Source organism: the organism of the source record quoted next, unplaced genomic scaffold (genome assembly GCF_019419815.1).
Source record: "Pyrus x bretschneideri cultivar Hongxiangsu unplaced genomic scaffold, Pyrus_bretschneideri_v1 Contig28, whole genome shotgun sequence".
Taxonomy (NCBI): domain Eukaryota; kingdom Viridiplantae; phylum Streptophyta; class Magnoliopsida; order Rosales; family Rosaceae; genus Pyrus; species Pyrus x bretschneideri.
In genome coordinates this window covers 2,585,018-2,601,707 of record NW_025999590.1, presented here as the reverse complement: position 1 = coordinate 2,601,707, position 16,690 = coordinate 2,585,018, and the positions used below count along the sequence as shown (strand labels likewise).

Sequence of the window (16,690 nt, the reverse complement as noted above, 5' to 3'; positions counted from 1 at the left end):
CGTTAATAACATTTTTATTCTACAACTTCATTTTTGGTATTATTTACTTATAATACTTTTTTTTTATCCTTTGATTAATTCGAAAGTTTTCAAACATTTTCATCATTTTTCTTAAGAAAGTATCCTTACGTATAAATATCCAACTGGTGTTTTTCCACCTCACCTTATCCCTCACTCCTCTCTCTCTCTCTCTCTCTCTCTCTCTCTCTCTCTCTCTCTATCTTCTAGGGTTTCTACGACAATGGCCGATGAAGCCCAATACTCATCCGGTCCTGATTCAGGGAACAAGCGGAAGTACGAGGAGCAAACGCCGCCGTCCACCCGCAGAGTCACCGGTTTCTCGGCCCCCATCAAGTCATCGTCCCCCGACTCTGCGCCAACGTCGTACAGCAGCGTTCCTCCGCCCATGGAAGATTTCCAGCTGGCCAAGCAGAAGGCGCAGGAGATCGCTGCTCGGTTGTTGAACGGCGGCGATGCTAAGCGTGCTAGGGTTGAGAATGGTGGTTCCGACTCTTTTGACAAGGGCTTTAGCTCTGGTCCGCCAGGTTCGCCTTCCATCTTTTGAATTTTGCTTTTTTCCATTAAATTTTTATTCTCTTTTTATTTAATTTTTATGCTTGTTTATTATATTGTTAGGGTTTCGGTTAGTTTTTTAATATGCTTGACATCCAAGAATTTGATTGGGTTTAGTGTTTTAGGGTGATGCGGAGTTGCTATTCGTGTTTTGATTGTACATGTTTATGCTTTGAATGTGAATATCAATGCAACAATTGTAATTTTGGTTTTGTGAAAATGATACAGATCCAAAGCCTCACTTCTCAAACCCAGCTCCTTCTTCGATCCCTGTATCTTACGGTGGGTTCGTGGGACCAAGCAAAAAGATTGAGGTTCCCAATGGCAGGGTTGGTGTCATAATTGGTAAAGGTGGGGAGACTATCAAGTATCTACAGACTCAGTCAGGCGCCAAGATTCAAGTTACCCGAGATTCTGATGCGGACCTCAATTTTCCAACTAGGATGGTGGAGCTCATGGGTACTCCGGAGCAGATTGCGAAGGCCGAGCACTTGATAAATGATGTTCTTGCTGAGGTTCGGCTTGGGCATTAATTTTTTTAGATGAGTTTTATCATCTGCTTGTGATATATTAAAAAAAGTTCACACATTTAAGTTTGAAATCCTCCACATTGTGATCATTTTTGTTAATTTTGAGATAGTTGAGTTTTATCAAATTGGTACATATGATCTTGGAAATATGGCTTACACATATAAGCTCTTATGTTTGTTCCAGGCTGAATCAGGAGGTCCTGCCATAGCTTCTCGAAGGTTAACTGTACATACTGGTGGTGAACAATATGTTACGAAAATTCCTAACAACAAGGTACAGACTATGTAGTTTTTATATTTTTGTCTGCGTGTTTTGGTGATTTAGTTATTGAGGATTCGTGACTATGTAATCTCAGGTTGGGCTTGTAATTGGTAAAGGAGGGGAAACAATAAAAAGTATGCAAGCTGGGTCTGGAGCTCGTATCCAGGTTTGTTTTCAATCTTGGGCAGAATATTGGTCTTTTTTATGGTTTTTTATTTGTCTTCTTTTGGATGGAACTCTATGTATTCTTCTATCATTTTTCTTGATTGTACACATAACTTTTCTGGTATATCGGTTTGAGTAACGCATCTGGGTGGAATCAAATATAAGAAATGGTTTATGGGCTGACATTTCATTTGTTTTAGGTTATTCCCTTGCATCTGCCACCTGGTGACCCATCAACAGAAAGGACGCTACAGATTGATGGTACTACTGAGCAAATTGAAGCTGCAAAACAGTTGGTAGCTGAAGTTATCAGTGAGGTTGGTTTTATTGGTGTTTGCCTTAAAATTTGGCTTGTACGCCTCTCTGATATATTTAGTAGTCAGAAGTTGTTAGCTTCAGGAGGAGTAGGCTACAATAGATGTGATTCTCTAGGATGTATAGTTTTGCATGGCCATTTAAACTTCTGTTTTCTGTCAATGCATTTAATTTGCACACGACTACTTTCTGCAATCAGATTTTGGGGTTTTTTGTTGATATGTTGAGGTTCCCTGTTGTAGCGATGTTACTTATTTTGTATATTCATACTGTTCATATTGCTTGCTCAAATTAGGTTAACCAACCTGGTTGCTAGATTTACCATTTTGCATTTTGCTTTGGTATTAATTTTTTTTCTTGCAGGGCTTTGTGTATGTTTTTTTAATTTTAAATTTTGAGCTCAATTAATCCGTACCATTTTCTGATAAGCCCTTGGACAGTTTTATCTCTTGATATTGTTAAACATTTTCCCTGATAATGAGTTCGTCTCCTTTTTATTTTCATTTTGCATTTATGTTGTGCATGATGCTACATTTCTGTCTCTAAATTGAGTTTCTCTGCCTTTTCGTTCTCTTTGTTTTATGGATTTGACTTTTATGCTGGTTAGTTGCATTTACATTGTACAATTGTTCTAGGTATGTATTTTGTAGTCTATCTGGTTGTGCAATTTTTCCACTGTGTCATGTAAGTTGTAGATACTAATTCCAGTCGAACTATTGCTGACTTTATATTTTCGGCCAATGGTGGACCACAGTATCCCTAATGTTGTACTGGTTAGTGGTTACGTCACTTGGTATTGTGAATATGTTTATGACCCAAATATTATGATTTTATGAGGATTGGATAAGTTTGTATGGTCCTCAATTGTCTTTTTTGGCTTTAGATCTTATTAATTCAGATTTTTTTTTTGCGCTAATCTTTTTGCCATGCACAGTGTGGCTGGCAGAGATTGAGTCTAACATGTCAAGTGAACACTGGAAGGAGCCTGTTTATGCAAGTATTTATTCTTTGGGTTTTGTAGCATTTGCTGGGATCTAGTTTCAACTTAAGAAACTGGTTGGCACGATTTCACCTCTGCGAAATCCATTTGGATGTCATATAGATTTAGCTTTAATTGTATAAACCTGCAGGGTAATCTGAATTGTTATCATAAATGGATACAATAAGTTTCTTCTTCCCATATGATTGATGCAGATATTGGCTTATTTGACCTTAAGATTGAACAAATATTTGGAGGAGTGATTACAACAAATTGGGCTGTTCTTGGCCATTTGCGCTTATTGGGAATTTAGTCTACGGGAGTTCATATTACAGGTTTAGGTTATTAAGTTACATTAAAGTTTCATTAACTCTCATAATGTTTAACATTACGATTATTGGTTCATTAAGTGAAAAATTATTGGGACAACAACTTGATCTACCATCAATATGCTTATTTCTCTTATATCATATAACTGATTCTTATTGGGAATTATTGTAGGGTTAGTTTGTATTGGACTGTTGGTGACACCAACATGGAATCCTTTGTGTTGGTGTTCCCTTAGCATCACTCTGGTATGGTTCTAAATCCCGTTTTCTGGTATTTAGTAATGATATTGTGGAGTGAAGCTTTCTGTTGGAGGGATTGAAGGTTAATAGTATAACTCCTAGAAAACTTGAACCATTTTATTCTAAATATATTAATTAGTTGTGAATTAGTTTAATGTTGGAATATTGGACTTTAAATCATAGTTGTTCTATCGAGTATTTTTTATTTTGTCATAATTATGTAGTGCTTCGCTGTATTGAAGCCTCCATCAAATTATTAGATTTTCTTGGTATTACGTTACAAGTATTTATACTGTTTATTCTGTAGTGTTTTTAAAATGTTTTATAGCTTTATAGTTGTGAGAATTTCTTCGAATCTTTTGTCAAGATATTGAACAGTTTTGGTTGGCTTCCATAAAATTTGTTTTCCTGTCTTTCTGCTGGATTTAATATCTGAGTACCATTTTATTGAAGTCCAGCTTGTTTTTGCTGAACTTGAATTTTATTATCAGTCAGCCTCACCTGCTTTCTGTTTATTTCTTCATTCTTTTTCCTGTTTATCTGCATGGTTTTTAGTTCTATATTATAGCTTATTTCTTCAGAGGAGTATTTTCTTATTTTTTTTGTTGAGTACACATATTGAGGGTCCTTCATCCTAATTGTTCAGAACCTCTTGTCCCTTTTCTTGCTATATTTCTGTTCTTTTTATTATATCCTGGAGAGATTCTTGCTGCTTATTTGGGATATTATTCGGCCAATAATGATTCAGCTTCACACTTGCGGGAGGATCTAAGGGTCTTTTTATGCTAGCATCTAAGATGATCTATGAACTAATGTCCCTGGTTGACATAACAGGTTTTCTATACTGATGATTTACGTTTTTCACATAAGTTTAGATACCTTTTGTTTGGAATTTACTGATCATCCCACATGTGGTAGCTCATTTGTGATGTATTAGTGCATGGACAATGTCTTCTGGTCTGGAGTTCTTTCTTAGATGTCTAATTTTCGGTCTCTTATAATATGTTTAATTAATACCTATGCATACTTTGATATTTGGTAATGTTCTACTGTGTGCATTTTGCACTTGTTTTTATGACTGTCCATCATCACAATTAAGGCTATATGGAAGTTTGTTTTTATATAAAAGCTTCTATATAGTGTTTTGTTATTTTCCGTACCCATTCACTTCAAATAGGGAGAGTGTGGACCTCTGCTGGAGTAACTCAATTTATACAACCACTGGTACGGTATGTAGGCATTTACACCTCTTCCCAATATAATAATGAAATCCATTAATCACTATATGAATGTATTTGTTTTTCCTATCTGTTATGTGCTCTGTTGAATCATAGAATTTTTCTTTTATACATGTTTTCCAATGTTTGCTTTTGTACATTCTCTGCTTTTTTATTCCTCCATATGTCCCAACATCATGGGAAGTACGCCATGGTTATTTGTGAGAATAATTTTATTGCAGAACCGTGTTAGAAATCCAGTAATGTCTGGAGGATACTCTCAGCAAGGTTATCAAGCACGACCTCCCTCAGGATGGGCTCCTTCTGGTCCCTCAATGCAACAACCTAGTTATGGATATGGACAGTCTGGAGGGTATTCTGCTCCACCACATCAGTATAATGCGTCTCAGCCTTCTTACCCAGGCTATCCTCCTCAACCAACATCTGGTGGCTATCCGTCCAGTTGGGACCAGTCAGCTGCTGCGCCAACCCAGCAGACTTCCCAGGGTGGTGGTTACGATTATTATGGCCAGCAACAACCTTCACATCAGCAGCAAAATCCTGGAGGTCCTGCTGCTCCTGCTGCTTCTGCTGATGGTGCTGGTTACAATTATGGCCCACCGCCAGTTTCAGGCTATAATCAACAAGGACAAGGATATACTCAAGATGGCTATGGTGGATATCATGCACCACCTCAATCTGGGTACGGTCAGCCACCGGCATATGATCAACAGCAGGGTTATTCTGCAGCAGGCTATGGTAATGTGAGTAACCCACCTCAAGATGGGCATACACCCTCTTATGGATCTCAGGGGGATTCAGCTCAGGTGCCTCCTGCTCAGCAAGGATACAATGCCGGTCAACAGCCTAGCCCTAACCCTGCTGGTTACCCACCCCAAGGTTCTACTCAGCCAGGTTATGGAGCACCCCCAACTTCTCAAACTGGTTATGGAAGCCAACCACCGGCTCAGCCTGCATATGGAGCTGGATATGGAGCACCACCAGCACAAAAGCCTCCTGCAAATCCTGCAGTTTATGGGCAAACTGCTCAGTCCCCCAGCACTCCAGGAGGCTATGGCCAGCCAGCACCTGTGCAGCCAGGATACCCGCATTCTCAGCCTCCAGCTTCTGGATATGCTCAGCCAGATCCTGTTACCCGTCCCCCTACATCTGGCTACGGTGCTGCAGCACCACAGACCGGATACGGGCCTCCATCCTATGGCGCACCACCAGCTGGCCAGCCAGGATATGGGCAGGTGCCACCACCCTACAACGCATCTTATGGTGCTGGATATGCACAACCTCCTCCCTACTCTGCTGATACCAGCACGAATGGGAACGCTCGTGGGACCTATGATGCTCCGCCACCTGCTTCACAGACTGCCCCCCCAAGTGGAGTTGCCAAAACTTCCCCTCAGAGTTGATGTGTTATGGCGTTTTGGGTAATTGGTGATGTTTCGTTGTATTTTCTGTAGTAGTAAGGCTAGTGAGGTTAGTATTTGGTGAACATTGTACTTATGTTTTCGGTATTTCGGATCTGTGAGGATTTGGTAATTGCAAGAACTTGTTGAATGTATTGATTTCTATGCAAATTTTCTCGTTTTATGTTTCTGTTAAGTCTCTTATTTGCTTATTGATGTTCTTACAAGGGAGATTTAAATACAAACGAGTCTCAACAAAAAATTGTGAAAATACAAGTCTAAATGAACCCAAAACCCTAAAAATATATTTATTTAGACGTGTAAACTCGTTTTTTATTTTCAAGAACTATTTTGATTGACCTAATTTTAAGGGATGATCCGAACTTGAGTATAAATTAGTTTTGCAGATATTTATTGCGAGGAAGTTTATTTTCGTTGTACTGTAAACTTCTTAAAATTAAAGGAGAACATTACATTATATGCTTCAGTTGACAAATTGTGTTCGATTATATTTTCGGTGGCTAGTACTGGAATTAAAATTTGATTAAGCATACATATATTACTCAATAAATAATAAGACGGTGACTTGTAACATTTACTCTAGTACCGCGTATGTAAGTAAATCTTGAAAAACCTGATTTTGTGAAATTCTACAAATGACACATAAATGGGAAGAAAAAACACACGTAAATGGGTAAATTGCAACCATACCCTTATGATTCGGGCAGTCCGATTTCATCCTATATTATAATATAAGTGGCTTTAATGACGTGGAAATGTCGCATCAGACTTTTCTTGGTGGCTACTCCACTGCTGCACCCTAATGAAAACCCTAATTTCCTCTCCCCTCAGCTAAAAAACCAGAGCACTAAGGTATACAATCATTCTCTCTCTTTTTTTTTTTTTTTAATGAATTTTCAATTTAAATTCTAGGTTTAGTCCTTTTACATCGGATTTTGTTTTAAGTTTGGATTAATTTTCATTCGGATATGGTGATTTAATTTTGAGATGAGAGTCATGATGCATTTGAATAAGAACAATTATCTCTGCACCCAAGTTCAGAGTTTGATTCCCTCTTCCCGCACTATTGCATGAATATATCAAAAAATAAAGTTACCATTTTGTCGGGTTATTTGGATTTCAGGGACGAGTGATGGCATCGAAGGTGTTTCTTCAGTTGCAAGGCAAGGCAACTCAAGCTTCAAGGGTTGTGGCAGAGTACGGATCTTCCTATTACAAGCAGGTATTGGAGAAGAACAGGCATTACGTTCAGGAGCCTCCCACTGCTGAAAAATGCAGCCTTTTGTCCAAACACTTGTTCTATACCCGTATTGCTAGGTCAGCTGTTTAATAACTTTCAATTCTTGCAGACGAAAGTTAGGCCAGTTGGTTAGGGTAGTGTGATGTCAAAATATGATACATGCAGTATACCGGGGCGATATGAAACACTTCAGAAGGAGCTTGATTCGGTCAAGCAAATTTGGAAGAACAGGCAGGCGCTGAGGGTGGAGGATGCCGGAATAGCTGCCCTGTTCGGCTTAGAATGCTTCGCCTGGTTTTGTGCCGGTGAGATGATAGGTCGAGGATTCACATTCACAGGTTACCGTGTCTAGACGCTGCTGAGCTTGTGAACACGTGAAGTATTAATGTTCACATTCTCATCAGTTGATTTTGGTTTCCATACTTTAGCTTATTTTCATCAGATACGATGAAAATACAACTTGAAAAATTATTTTGATTTTCATATGTTAGCAACCTTTTTTTTGGATCAATCCAGGGCGATATCTAGGGTATCGCCCGCACATAGGCGAGGACTAATCCCTCGAGCTAGGTCGGACCCCATTCGGGAGGCAAGCTCTTCCAATGCTGGCTTCTCCATTCACAAGGTTCAAACTCGAGACCTTGCTTAAGATGAACAAGCTCCTTACCACTTGAACCACCAAGCATTGGTTATGTTAGCACCCTTTTTAGAACATACAATGCTCTGTACTTTTATTTTACATCTGAACTGGAAACCTGTATAATGGTTAACGAGGATGCCGGACTGTCGAGTTTGGGTACCGGCTACAAGGGAGAAATCGAAAGGAAACTGTCAGTCCGACCGGAGATGGACGTAAGAAACCAGAAGCAGATGATTATACTCAAAACAGTTATCGTAAACCAGCTTTACGTACAAATCATAACATCCAAAACGTACAAAGTAGAATCTAAGATATGCCTCACGAATCAAAGCATGTTCATCAAAACATTATCAAAAAAATTACATTTCGGAAGAATGGGCTAAATGCAAAACTTATCTCTTGGAAACTGCAAAGCTTGTTCCGTATAGAGTCGAGGATCAATTGGAAGCGAATGGGGGATTCTTTGTAGTGTTCTGACTCTTAATCTACTTTCTGTGTACGTGAAAGCTTAATACCTTCCTTAAATCAGGTGGTTCCTGAACGCCATGATCATTTTCGGGGAGAAGAACAAAACAAATGCCAAAAAGGAACCAAAGAATATCTTGATAACGTATCTCAGGGGGTCGTGATCGACTACTTCTGAGGTAGTTTGTGGGGTTGACATGGCTGTTGCAAGTGGTAAGGCTTCTATTACTGCATCTGCCAGGTCTGTTATAAACGAAGGAGTACAACCAAGGGCAGGGACTCGGCCCCAATTCTCAATGCCAGATTCGAGGGCCAATTCCCTGTACTCCATATCAATTTCTTCAAGAGTCTCTATGTGCTCGCTCACAAAGCTGGATAAAAAAAAAAAAATTAGATGTCAAATTAACTTACTATAATTCTGAGAGAGAAATAACCAAATAGTGCCCGGGGCCAGAAACAAAGTTAAGTACCTAACTGGAACAGCTAGGAGACTTTTCACGCCTTTCTGGCCAAGCTCAACAAGAACTTCATCAGTGTAGGGCTTTAGCCATTGCACAGGACCAACTCGGCTCTGATCAGCACCCGACCCCAAAATAAGGGAAAGAAAATCAGAAAACAACATAAAGTTGTTGCCATACGTGATAGACAACTGACGGTAGTTCTGAGAACCAAAAAAGGTAGAAAAGTAAAATGTAGGACTCAGAAAAAAGAGTTTTACAACCCACCTGGTAAGCAAGGGTATGTTCATTGTTAATTCCTCTAGAGTTCAGCTCTTTCATTATTAAGAAGATGCACTCCTCCATTTGATCTTTGTAAGGATCTCCGGCATCCTCCACATAACTCAGCGGTACTCCGTGGGCACTGAAGAATATCATGACCTGAATTTCATACAAAATTAGCAACGCTTACCTGAGCTGTGAATTTCATGGAATAACCGTACAATGAAAGCATACGTTCAATAACAAAATCTATAAACCAAAGAGAGTGAAATTTAATTTCATCAAAAGAGCCATTTCTGATGAATTTAAAACATATGTTCAATAGAAGCATCAAGCGCACCTCTGCAGGCTCAGAAAAACTTTCTAGCTCTTTGGAAATCAAGTCGGCCATTGACTTAAGATAGCCTTCACGTTGATACCACGAGTTTATAATAGAAACAGGCATCCTTGATAGGTACGAGTCTTTCCTGCAAGATGGGCACTCACATTCAGAAAATTGACCATTGTAAACAGACATAAGTAGTTTCATAAACTGACAGCGAACTATCACCTGAAAATATCCTGGAGCACAGAAACGCTTGATCCAGTTGTAGAGATAGAGAACTGAGGGTATAGAGGCAGGACAACAAGCCTGGTTATTCTGTCCTTCTTAATCTGTCATAGATAATGTGGAAAACTGATAGTCATTTAATCCATTCAATTAGAAGACGCCCCATGATGAGTAACTACAAATTCAATGACTAACCGATATAAACATTGGAGACTTTTAGGTTACAATCTATTGTCCCATATCCTTTACATTGCCTGGAACCAATGGCAAATATAAAAATATTACTAGGTTACTGAAATTTAAGACTCACTTGCTGAACTGCTTCCTCAGTAAATGGGTACCAATAACGCATTCCTACATATACATTAACACGCAAGTCCTTAGATTCCAGAGTCTTTTTGAGTTCATTTGCCTGTAACAAGCCACCTAAGTATGAGTAAATATAACAAAACGTACCTAACAAACCACCAAATATTCTCAAATGATACATTTTTGTAGAACATAATCAAATTTTTTTTTTTTTTTTTTTTTTTGGGTAAGGAAACAGGACAAGATTATACAAATAAAAACAAAAGAAGACATTTCAACAGGCATGTTATGTATATTGCTCTACCTGCTCATCTGTAATTTTACGCAATGGTGAACCACCTCCTATAGCAGCATAACCTTCTTTGCTTTTTGGGGCTCGAAGCACAGAAATTAATTTCGCCAATGGTTGCTGGAGAAACCGAAACAACCTTGGGAGGCGAATGATATCCTGTCTCACACAACACGTGAATATGTTAGTAATGAGTGCATTAAGTGAACAACTCATGCTGACACCAATAAGGCAAGGCACCAAGAGCAGATGAACATACCGGGTCGGCAAAAAGATTGAACAAAAACGGCTGAACATCATTAAGCGTCTCGGGTCCTCCAAGATTCAGAAGCAGCACTCCAACCTTCTCTTCCCCAGCATGGGAATGAGACTCTACAGCAGTCCCACCATAAGTGCATACACCCGCCGGACATAATACTTCTCCAACAGGGTTTTTCTTAGAATAATGTGATAATCCAAACATGTCATTTCCTTTATCACTCGCTGCAGAGCATGAAACTGTGAGCTGTTTCGAAATTTTCAATCCCTCGGATGAACGGCAAGAGGCAGATCCCGACCTACCACTAAAATTACATTTAGACGGTTAGTCAAAATCTCATCTTAGCTAGCTTAAATGAAAGTCTGAAACCAATAAACCAAAACTCAAACATAATTCGATTGCCATAATTCAGTTTTCCTGTTTGGCTGTCGTTAAAATGCTGAATTTCTGTTTGGTTGTCGTAAAAATGCAAACTTTTCTGTTTTGTTGTCGTAAAAATGCAAACATTTCTGTTTGGTTGCTGGGAAAATGCAATTTACACATATAGCCAAAATCTCAGCTTAGTCAAGCCAATAAACCAAAACCCAAACATAATTCGATTTCTGTTTGGTTGCAGGGAAAATGCGAACTTTCAATACAATGGAAACGGGATAGCCATACAATATAGAGCTCTCGCTCAAGATATTACTAGGATTTTCTCGCGCGATTAACTCTAAACACGAATCTAATTAAATAAAAGAGCCATTTACTGATCCACATTGCAAAACAAACCAGAAAAAAAATTATGATTTCGAGCGCTTACGCGGATAATCTACGATCTGAATGGGAGAGATTGATTTGGGGAAGAACGCGGGAGCATGTGGCGGCGTCCATGGCGGTCGACGGCGGAAAAAAAAAGAAACCCAAAACTTTTGTCGAATCGTTGAAGAAGCGTAACGTCTTCAGCGCTTCCTTTTAACGAAGTCGCCCGGCTCTAACCAACTCCACTACCTAACACACTCTCTCTCCTCTGAGATTTCTAATTTCCGTTGAGAATACGTGTCCGAAGAGTGCAACGTCCACGCGTACAAGTCCAACCAAAAAGGTATTGTCATAGGGTAGAATTATCTCTCATCCTAATTTTCATCTCCTTTCCTCTTTTTTATTTGAAAAATTACGGTTGAGTCACATTAATATTTTATATTCATTTATTAATAGATAGAAGAAGACAAAAAGTAATATGTCAGGAAAGGCAAGAAAGGAGATGGAAATAAGAGCTAAGAGAATCCTACTCCGACTACCTTTATTTACCAAAGGCCCAAGATCAAGTGATTCGGACCGTTGAAATTTGATCTAACTGCAACAAGAAGATCCCTCTAAAGTTATAATAATTATAACTGTTAGATCAAATTTCAACGGTCCTAATTACTTGATCCTGGACTTTTGATGGGAGAGATCCGGACCGGATGTCTTCCCATTTTTTTTGAGGTAGAGTCGATAGTCACGTGATAACACGTGCCGTAACGGTTGGGCTTGAGGATGGATCGAGGGTGGTTTGTGAATGCTTGTGTTAGACAATGAACCAAATTAAATGGGCTCGGCCCAATTGGACGAAAATCTCGCGGGCTTTTGAAGTGGGCTTCGACTTTGTAATACTCCGTACAGTTAGGGTTAGGTGGCCTCAACAGCTATAAATTAGTAGTTTCCTTGTTTTCTCATGCCATTCTACTACAATCTCTGCCTACTTCCACGAGTTCTATCTGAAACTCAAAGCTCCCTGCAATTTGGGTAATTAAATTTCATTTTTTATTTGATTTAATATTTATACCGTTTTAGTATCTGGGTTTTTGTTTGTGGGTTATGATGTGATCGGGGCTCCATATTCGAGTCAACAGCAGGCGCCCGATTGGTGGCGACCCGACTGCCGCTTGGAGCCGATAGTAGAAGTTCGTAGTGGGTGAAGATCCATGAAACCGAAATCCCAATTTGTTTCATGACACAATATCCACTGTACATTTTTCTAAATCTTTCTTCTTTTCTGCTTTTTTTTTTAATTAAAAAAATTAAAAAATTAGGTTGGATTTATGAAAAATATTAAAATTTGTGAATGAATAAATGAGGGCACTCCAGTCAGACACGGGTGTTTGTTGCTAAATCCAATAACAAGCGACCTTTTGCATGGTGCCTAGAAATAGCTACTGTCACGATTGGAGGAAAGATGTTTTTTTTTCCACGCTTTCCTTCAAATTTAAAGCAGCTAAATCTTCAAATTTTATGAATAATTTGTTGGGTTTTGTGTTTTAAATCTAAATCTTGATTCTTTGTTAGTAAAAACATTCTGAAGATTCAGAAGATTTTAGCTTTTGGTGTTGCATTTGATGCAATGTCGCTGAAAGATAGACCTCTAATTTGATTAATCGCTATATTTTAATGAATAATTGTTGTTTGACTTTCTTAATATATTATTTTGAAATTAAATAATTTTCTTGGGAAATTTAATATCCTGAATTATTTGAAATTGGGTAATTAATTTTTTACCGTCAAATTTAATGAAATTTTATTGTGTTAGTCATCGATTGATTCATTTACTAAAAAAAAATAGGGGGTGTGCTATCTACGCATATTTTTTGTTATTTGATTTTCTTCAATTCATCTGATCCGACTATCGAAAATTAATAGAATGTGTAAATAATAGTGTGTGGATGTCACATCCTAAAGAATTCTAATTCACCTAGGATAATAATCAGGTTGTCAAACTACAGGTTACTGATTTTAACGATGGAATTAGTCGATAAAAATGTTTACCCTTAAAACTGAATCACGTCCCGAGTATTTGAAATATATGGAATGGTAGATTAATTTGTTGGTCCTTGAAGGATTAATTTACCCAAAAAATAAAAAATAAAAAATAATGAAAAATGTTTGAAAATTTTGAATTTTAACTATAAAGACAAAGTAAAAGTAAAATGAATAGTATTAAGATTGATTTTTTTAGTGTAAAAATGTGATTTTTTATTAAAATGAAAAGTATCATAAGTTTTTCGTTAAAAGTTTCCAAAAAAGTAAAAAAATAAGGGGTGTGTAACACACACCGTTTACTTCTTATGCATTTTTGTTGATTTTTGTCATTTTGATTTTCTTCAATTCATTCGATTCGATGATCAAAAATTAGAATGATGTATAAAAGGTACAAAATGGTACGTGGATGTCACACCCCAAAAACAATTTAAGAAATCTATTTCAACTAGGATAATAATCAGGTTGTCAAACTACAGGTTACTGATTTTAACGATGGTATTGGTCGATAAAAATGTTCTGTCATGGTGAATTAACCAAAAAAAATGTCGATACGATTAGAAATCCTGTAAGTGAATAATAAGATTGAACGAGGATATAGTGAATGTGTTGGGAAGCTCTGTCCATACGAATCAACAGCAAGAACCGGTTTGATGGTGCATTGACTGCCGCTTGGAGCCGATGTGAAATTGCCAGTAGAAGATAGCTTCAAATGCTCTCTGCTTTCATGCTACAATTTTTGGCTACATTCTAAACTACTCTAGTATACGAAATCGATAATTCAAACTAGTATACAGGATGGGGGATGCGGACTCTGGTGCAATGGGACGGGAACACTGATAATGTTTAAATCCGGAGATTTAAGTGACTGGATTCGATGCCTTGTTCATTCATCTGTTTGCAACTGCTATTTCAGTGCCCTTACGCAGCTGTTTTTGTGTCGTTGCAGGTTGCGGATTTGAGTGGTGAATATTTGAAGGATTTGCTGCATATTTGTTTTTTGTGCTACAACTTTCTTGTATTTTAAAACAATGAATGGAATCAAAATTGAGTGTCAACTATGCACATTTTGAGCAAGTAGCTATTGTCATATATGTTCAGTTTGACGCTTGAAATTTCGAATCATTTGAACAAAGGGGTTTTCTAGTATGTACCAGTAAGTATACACCATTGTTCTAAAAATTCCCGCCTAGCGCCTAGGCGGCGTTAGGCAGCTAGTCACTGTCCCGATTAATCCCTAGGTGTTTCAAAATTAAGAAATGACGTTTAGACTGGCTAAGGAGTCCGCCTAGCGCGTCTAGGTGCCTGCCTAGACCCGTCTAGGCACATGCCTAGATCACGACTCAATACAATCATGTATCTTTTTTAAGTATAGCGTCTTTTAGAACCTTAGTATACGCTAGTAACCTTGATTGTTCTAAAGATCCTTAGCATTCTATTAGGATTCAACAATCAACACTCTACTTATTGGTGCATAGTATATACCAAACATTTTAAAATTTTCGCATTTTAATGCCGAATCAATTGCAAACATTTCAAGTCAGCCGAGTCACTAGATAGAAATAGAATCCACGAAATCTCCAATGCAGAATAGTTGCGGGATATGAGTGGCCGGTTAGTCCAGCTGTATGGTGCCAATCGACTCGACACTCGGTATCCTGCTACACCGTTATTCTAGAAAATCTCTGTGAGTGAAATTCAAGCAAAAAAAAACATCAGAGACTTGAGTCTGCTGCAGACAAAAGGGAAGTGCAGCTGCAGCAAAACATCCTCTTTCATTTCATTGGCACTAAAACTGAAGAACTCGTTATAGAAGGATACAAATTTATAAGATGAGGCTAACAGAACACGATCGCGATTCATTTAACCAGGTTTTGGTATACATTAAAACAAATGCCGAAAACTACACTCAGCCATCCTCGAATTGAAAAAGCAAATCTCTAAGACTAGAAAATCTCTAGGATTTTGCAGGCATCTCAAAAGCAACAAGAACAATCAAACGGACAAAGCGGGGTGTTTCCAGCATCTGCATTGTTAATTCCCAACTCATCTTCTGTATAAACAGCAAGACCATCCTGTGTTCTCTTTTTCGGCTGAGAAGACAGGTCCCCAAATCCGCCATCTCTAATCCCTTTATCCTTCTTCTTCGTCTTGAGCTTGTGCGGTTTTTCAGTCGAGTTTTCTTTTGGTTTTGTAGCCTTTCCAGTCCCGGTTTTCTTCTTTTTCGCTGCAAATATATCATCAATCTCAGAAGCAGGCTTCTTCGCGGAAGATGGAGACTTCTCGCCCTTCTCAGTTTCGGGTTTCTTCCTCTTTTTTGCAGATGTTTCATCAACCTCAGAAGTAGGCTTTTTCACCGAACATGGCAGCTTTTCCTCTTCTACAAGTGTATCATCTTTCACCTCTCTGGGAGCTTTTGATTTACTCTTTTTTCCCATCTTTTCAGATCCCAATTCCCAAACCTGCATCACATCCATATCATATTGCTGAGAATTGAAACAAAAAACAGAAATCTAAAAAGAAAACATGAGATGTAAAGTTTCAAAAATCAGATGACTCAACAATTGGAAAACCCAGAAAGCAATCAAAACAGAAAAACGAATGAAGTTGAAACCTCCTTTCTGGGAAATCTGTTCCTCAACTTTCCCAGCAGCCAAACAGAAAATACTGAGATGTTTAGGGTTTCGATTATCAAAGAGCTCAATATCTTTAACAAAGCATCAATTTTTGAGAATTCGACAACTCGTTCAAAGCAATCGAGGATTTTGGGAACGAAAGCAATCGAAGCGACGGAAGCAGATATATAATAGTAAAGGTAGATGCACCGAGAAAAAAATTGGAGCTGAGAAGAGCTAACCTTTAGGTTGCGAAGAAACGGTGAGAGAGAGTGAGTCGCAGAAAACCCTAGCTCGATGCGTTTGCAGGGAAGCCCTGAGACTAAACCCTAGGACTAGAAACGAGCTTTGTCAGAGAGAGCGGGACCAAAGTATAAAACTAGGACTATGTAAATTTCACTAATAACCCCTCTAGTTTACTATAATTTTCATTTTCGTCCTTGTAGTTGTTTAGTTGCATTTATGTCCCTGAACAATTAAACGAAGAAATTCCAACTTGTTTTTCAAATGGTTTGTCTGCGGTGGTTTGGCTTATCGAGTAGCCTGAAATTTTAAATATTTTTTATTGTTCGATTACTTACTATTAAGTCGTCTCAGATTATTGAAGAAAAATGATTTCAAATAAGGTGTGCACAAAATAGATGGAAAACTAATTTAACGGATTGAACTAAAGCGAAAACAAAGCAAAACTACAAAGATGAAAGGTAACAAAAAAACTACGAAGACGATAGAGTAACTACTATTAGTGCAATTTTGGGTTTTTATTGAACTATTTGT

General features: G+C 38.2%; 4 protein-coding genes and 1 long non-coding RNA gene across 5 annotated transcripts; 3 read left to right on the top strand and 2 right to left on the bottom strand.

Moving 5' to 3' along the window:
• The first annotated feature begins 171 nt into the window (after positions 1-171).
• LOC103949647 (far upstream element-binding protein 2-like) lies at positions 172-6,221 on the top strand. Its single transcript, XM_009360761.3, has 6 exons — positions 172-545; positions 802-1,088; positions 1,288-1,377; positions 1,460-1,531; positions 1,731-1,847; positions 4,853-6,221. Exons 1-6 carry the CDS (start codon positions 242-244, stop codon positions 6,032-6,034), a joined length of 2,052 nt encoding a protein of 683 aa, XP_009359036.2. The 5' UTR covers positions 172-241; the 3' UTR covers positions 6,035-6,221.
• A 963-nt stretch (positions 6,222-7,184) lies between these two features.
• On the top strand, positions 7,185-7,644 carry LOC103949648. The gene is made up of 2 exons (XM_048588146.1): positions 7,185-7,369; positions 7,458-7,644. Exons 1-2 carry the CDS (start codon positions 7,185-7,187, stop codon positions 7,642-7,644), a joined length of 372 nt encoding a protein of 123 aa, XP_048444103.1.
• Positions 7,645-8,145: 501 nt separating this feature from the next.
• LOC103949649 (ferrochelatase-2, chloroplastic) lies at positions 8,146-11,510 on the bottom strand. Its single transcript, XM_009360763.3, has 9 exons — positions 11,326-11,510; positions 10,524-10,827; positions 10,280-10,423; positions 9,977-10,078; positions 9,667-9,770; positions 9,457-9,583; positions 9,123-9,275; positions 8,868-8,968; positions 8,146-8,768 (listed from the first exon to the last, which is right to left on the bottom strand). The coding sequence occupies exons 1-9, from the start codon at positions 11,394-11,396 to the stop codon at positions 8,453-8,455; spliced, it is 1,422 nt and encodes a 473-aa protein (XP_009359038.2). The 5' UTR covers positions 11,397-11,510; the 3' UTR covers positions 8,146-8,452.
• A 725-nt stretch (positions 11,511-12,235) lies between these two features.
• On the top strand, positions 12,236-14,413 carry LOC125479309. Its single transcript, XR_007259924.1, has 2 exons — positions 12,236-12,290; positions 12,398-14,413. It is a non-coding gene; the product is annotated as an uncharacterized LOC125479309 (long non-coding RNA).
• Positions 14,414-15,137: 724 nt separating this feature from the next.
• LOC103949650 (uncharacterized protein C6G9.01c) lies at positions 15,138-16,149 on the bottom strand. Its single transcript, XM_009360764.3, has 2 exons — positions 15,913-16,149; positions 15,138-15,760 (listed from the first exon to the last, which is right to left on the bottom strand). Exon 2 carries the CDS (start codon positions 15,734-15,736, stop codon positions 15,275-15,277), a length of 462 nt encoding a protein of 153 aa, XP_009359039.2. The 5' UTR covers positions 15,737-15,760; positions 15,913-16,149; the 3' UTR covers positions 15,138-15,274.
• Between the last annotated feature and the right edge of the window lie 541 nt (positions 16,150-16,690).

What these genes read in the sequence shown, in the direction of transcription:
- LOC103949648 (XM_048588146.1), top strand. Translation starts at nt 7,185, where the DNA reads ATGGCATCGAAGGTGTTTCTTCAGTTGCAAGGCAAGGCAACTCAAGCT. An exon ending in TTCTATACCCGTATTGCTAG is followed by an intron (nt 7,370 to 7,457) that starts GTCAGCTGTTTA and finishes TGATACATGCAG; the next exon opens with TATACCGGGGCGATATGAAA.
- LOC103949650 (XM_009360764.3), bottom strand. Translation starts at nt 15,736, where the DNA reads ATGGGAAAAAAGAGTAAATCAAAAGCTCCCAGAGAGGTGAAAGATGAT.
- LOC103949649 (XM_009360763.3), bottom strand. Translation starts at nt 11,396, where the DNA reads ATGGACGCCGCCACATGCTCCCGCGTTCTTCCCCAAATCAATCTCTCC. An exon ending in TCAATCTTTTTGCCGACCCG is followed by an intron (nt 10,424 to 10,523) that starts GTATGTTCATCT and finishes TGTGTGAGACAG; the next exon opens with GATATCATTCGCCTCCCAAG. An exon ending in GTGCTCCAGGATATTTTCAG is followed by an intron (nt 9,584 to 9,666) that starts GTGATAGTTCGC and finishes CCCATCTTGCAG; the next exon opens with GAAAGACTCGTACCTATCAA.
- LOC103949647 (XM_009360761.3), top strand. Translation starts at nt 242, where the DNA reads ATGGCCGATGAAGCCCAATACTCATCCGGTCCTGATTCAGGGAACAAG. An exon ending in CGAAAATTCCTAACAACAAG is followed by an intron (nt 1,378 to 1,459) that starts GTACAGACTATG and finishes ATGTAATCTCAG; the next exon opens with GTTGGGCTTGTAATTGGTAA. An exon ending in TAGCTGAAGTTATCAGTGAG is followed by an intron (nt 1,848 to 4,852) that starts GTTGGTTTTATT and finishes ATTTTATTGCAG; the next exon opens with AACCGTGTTAGAAATCCAGT.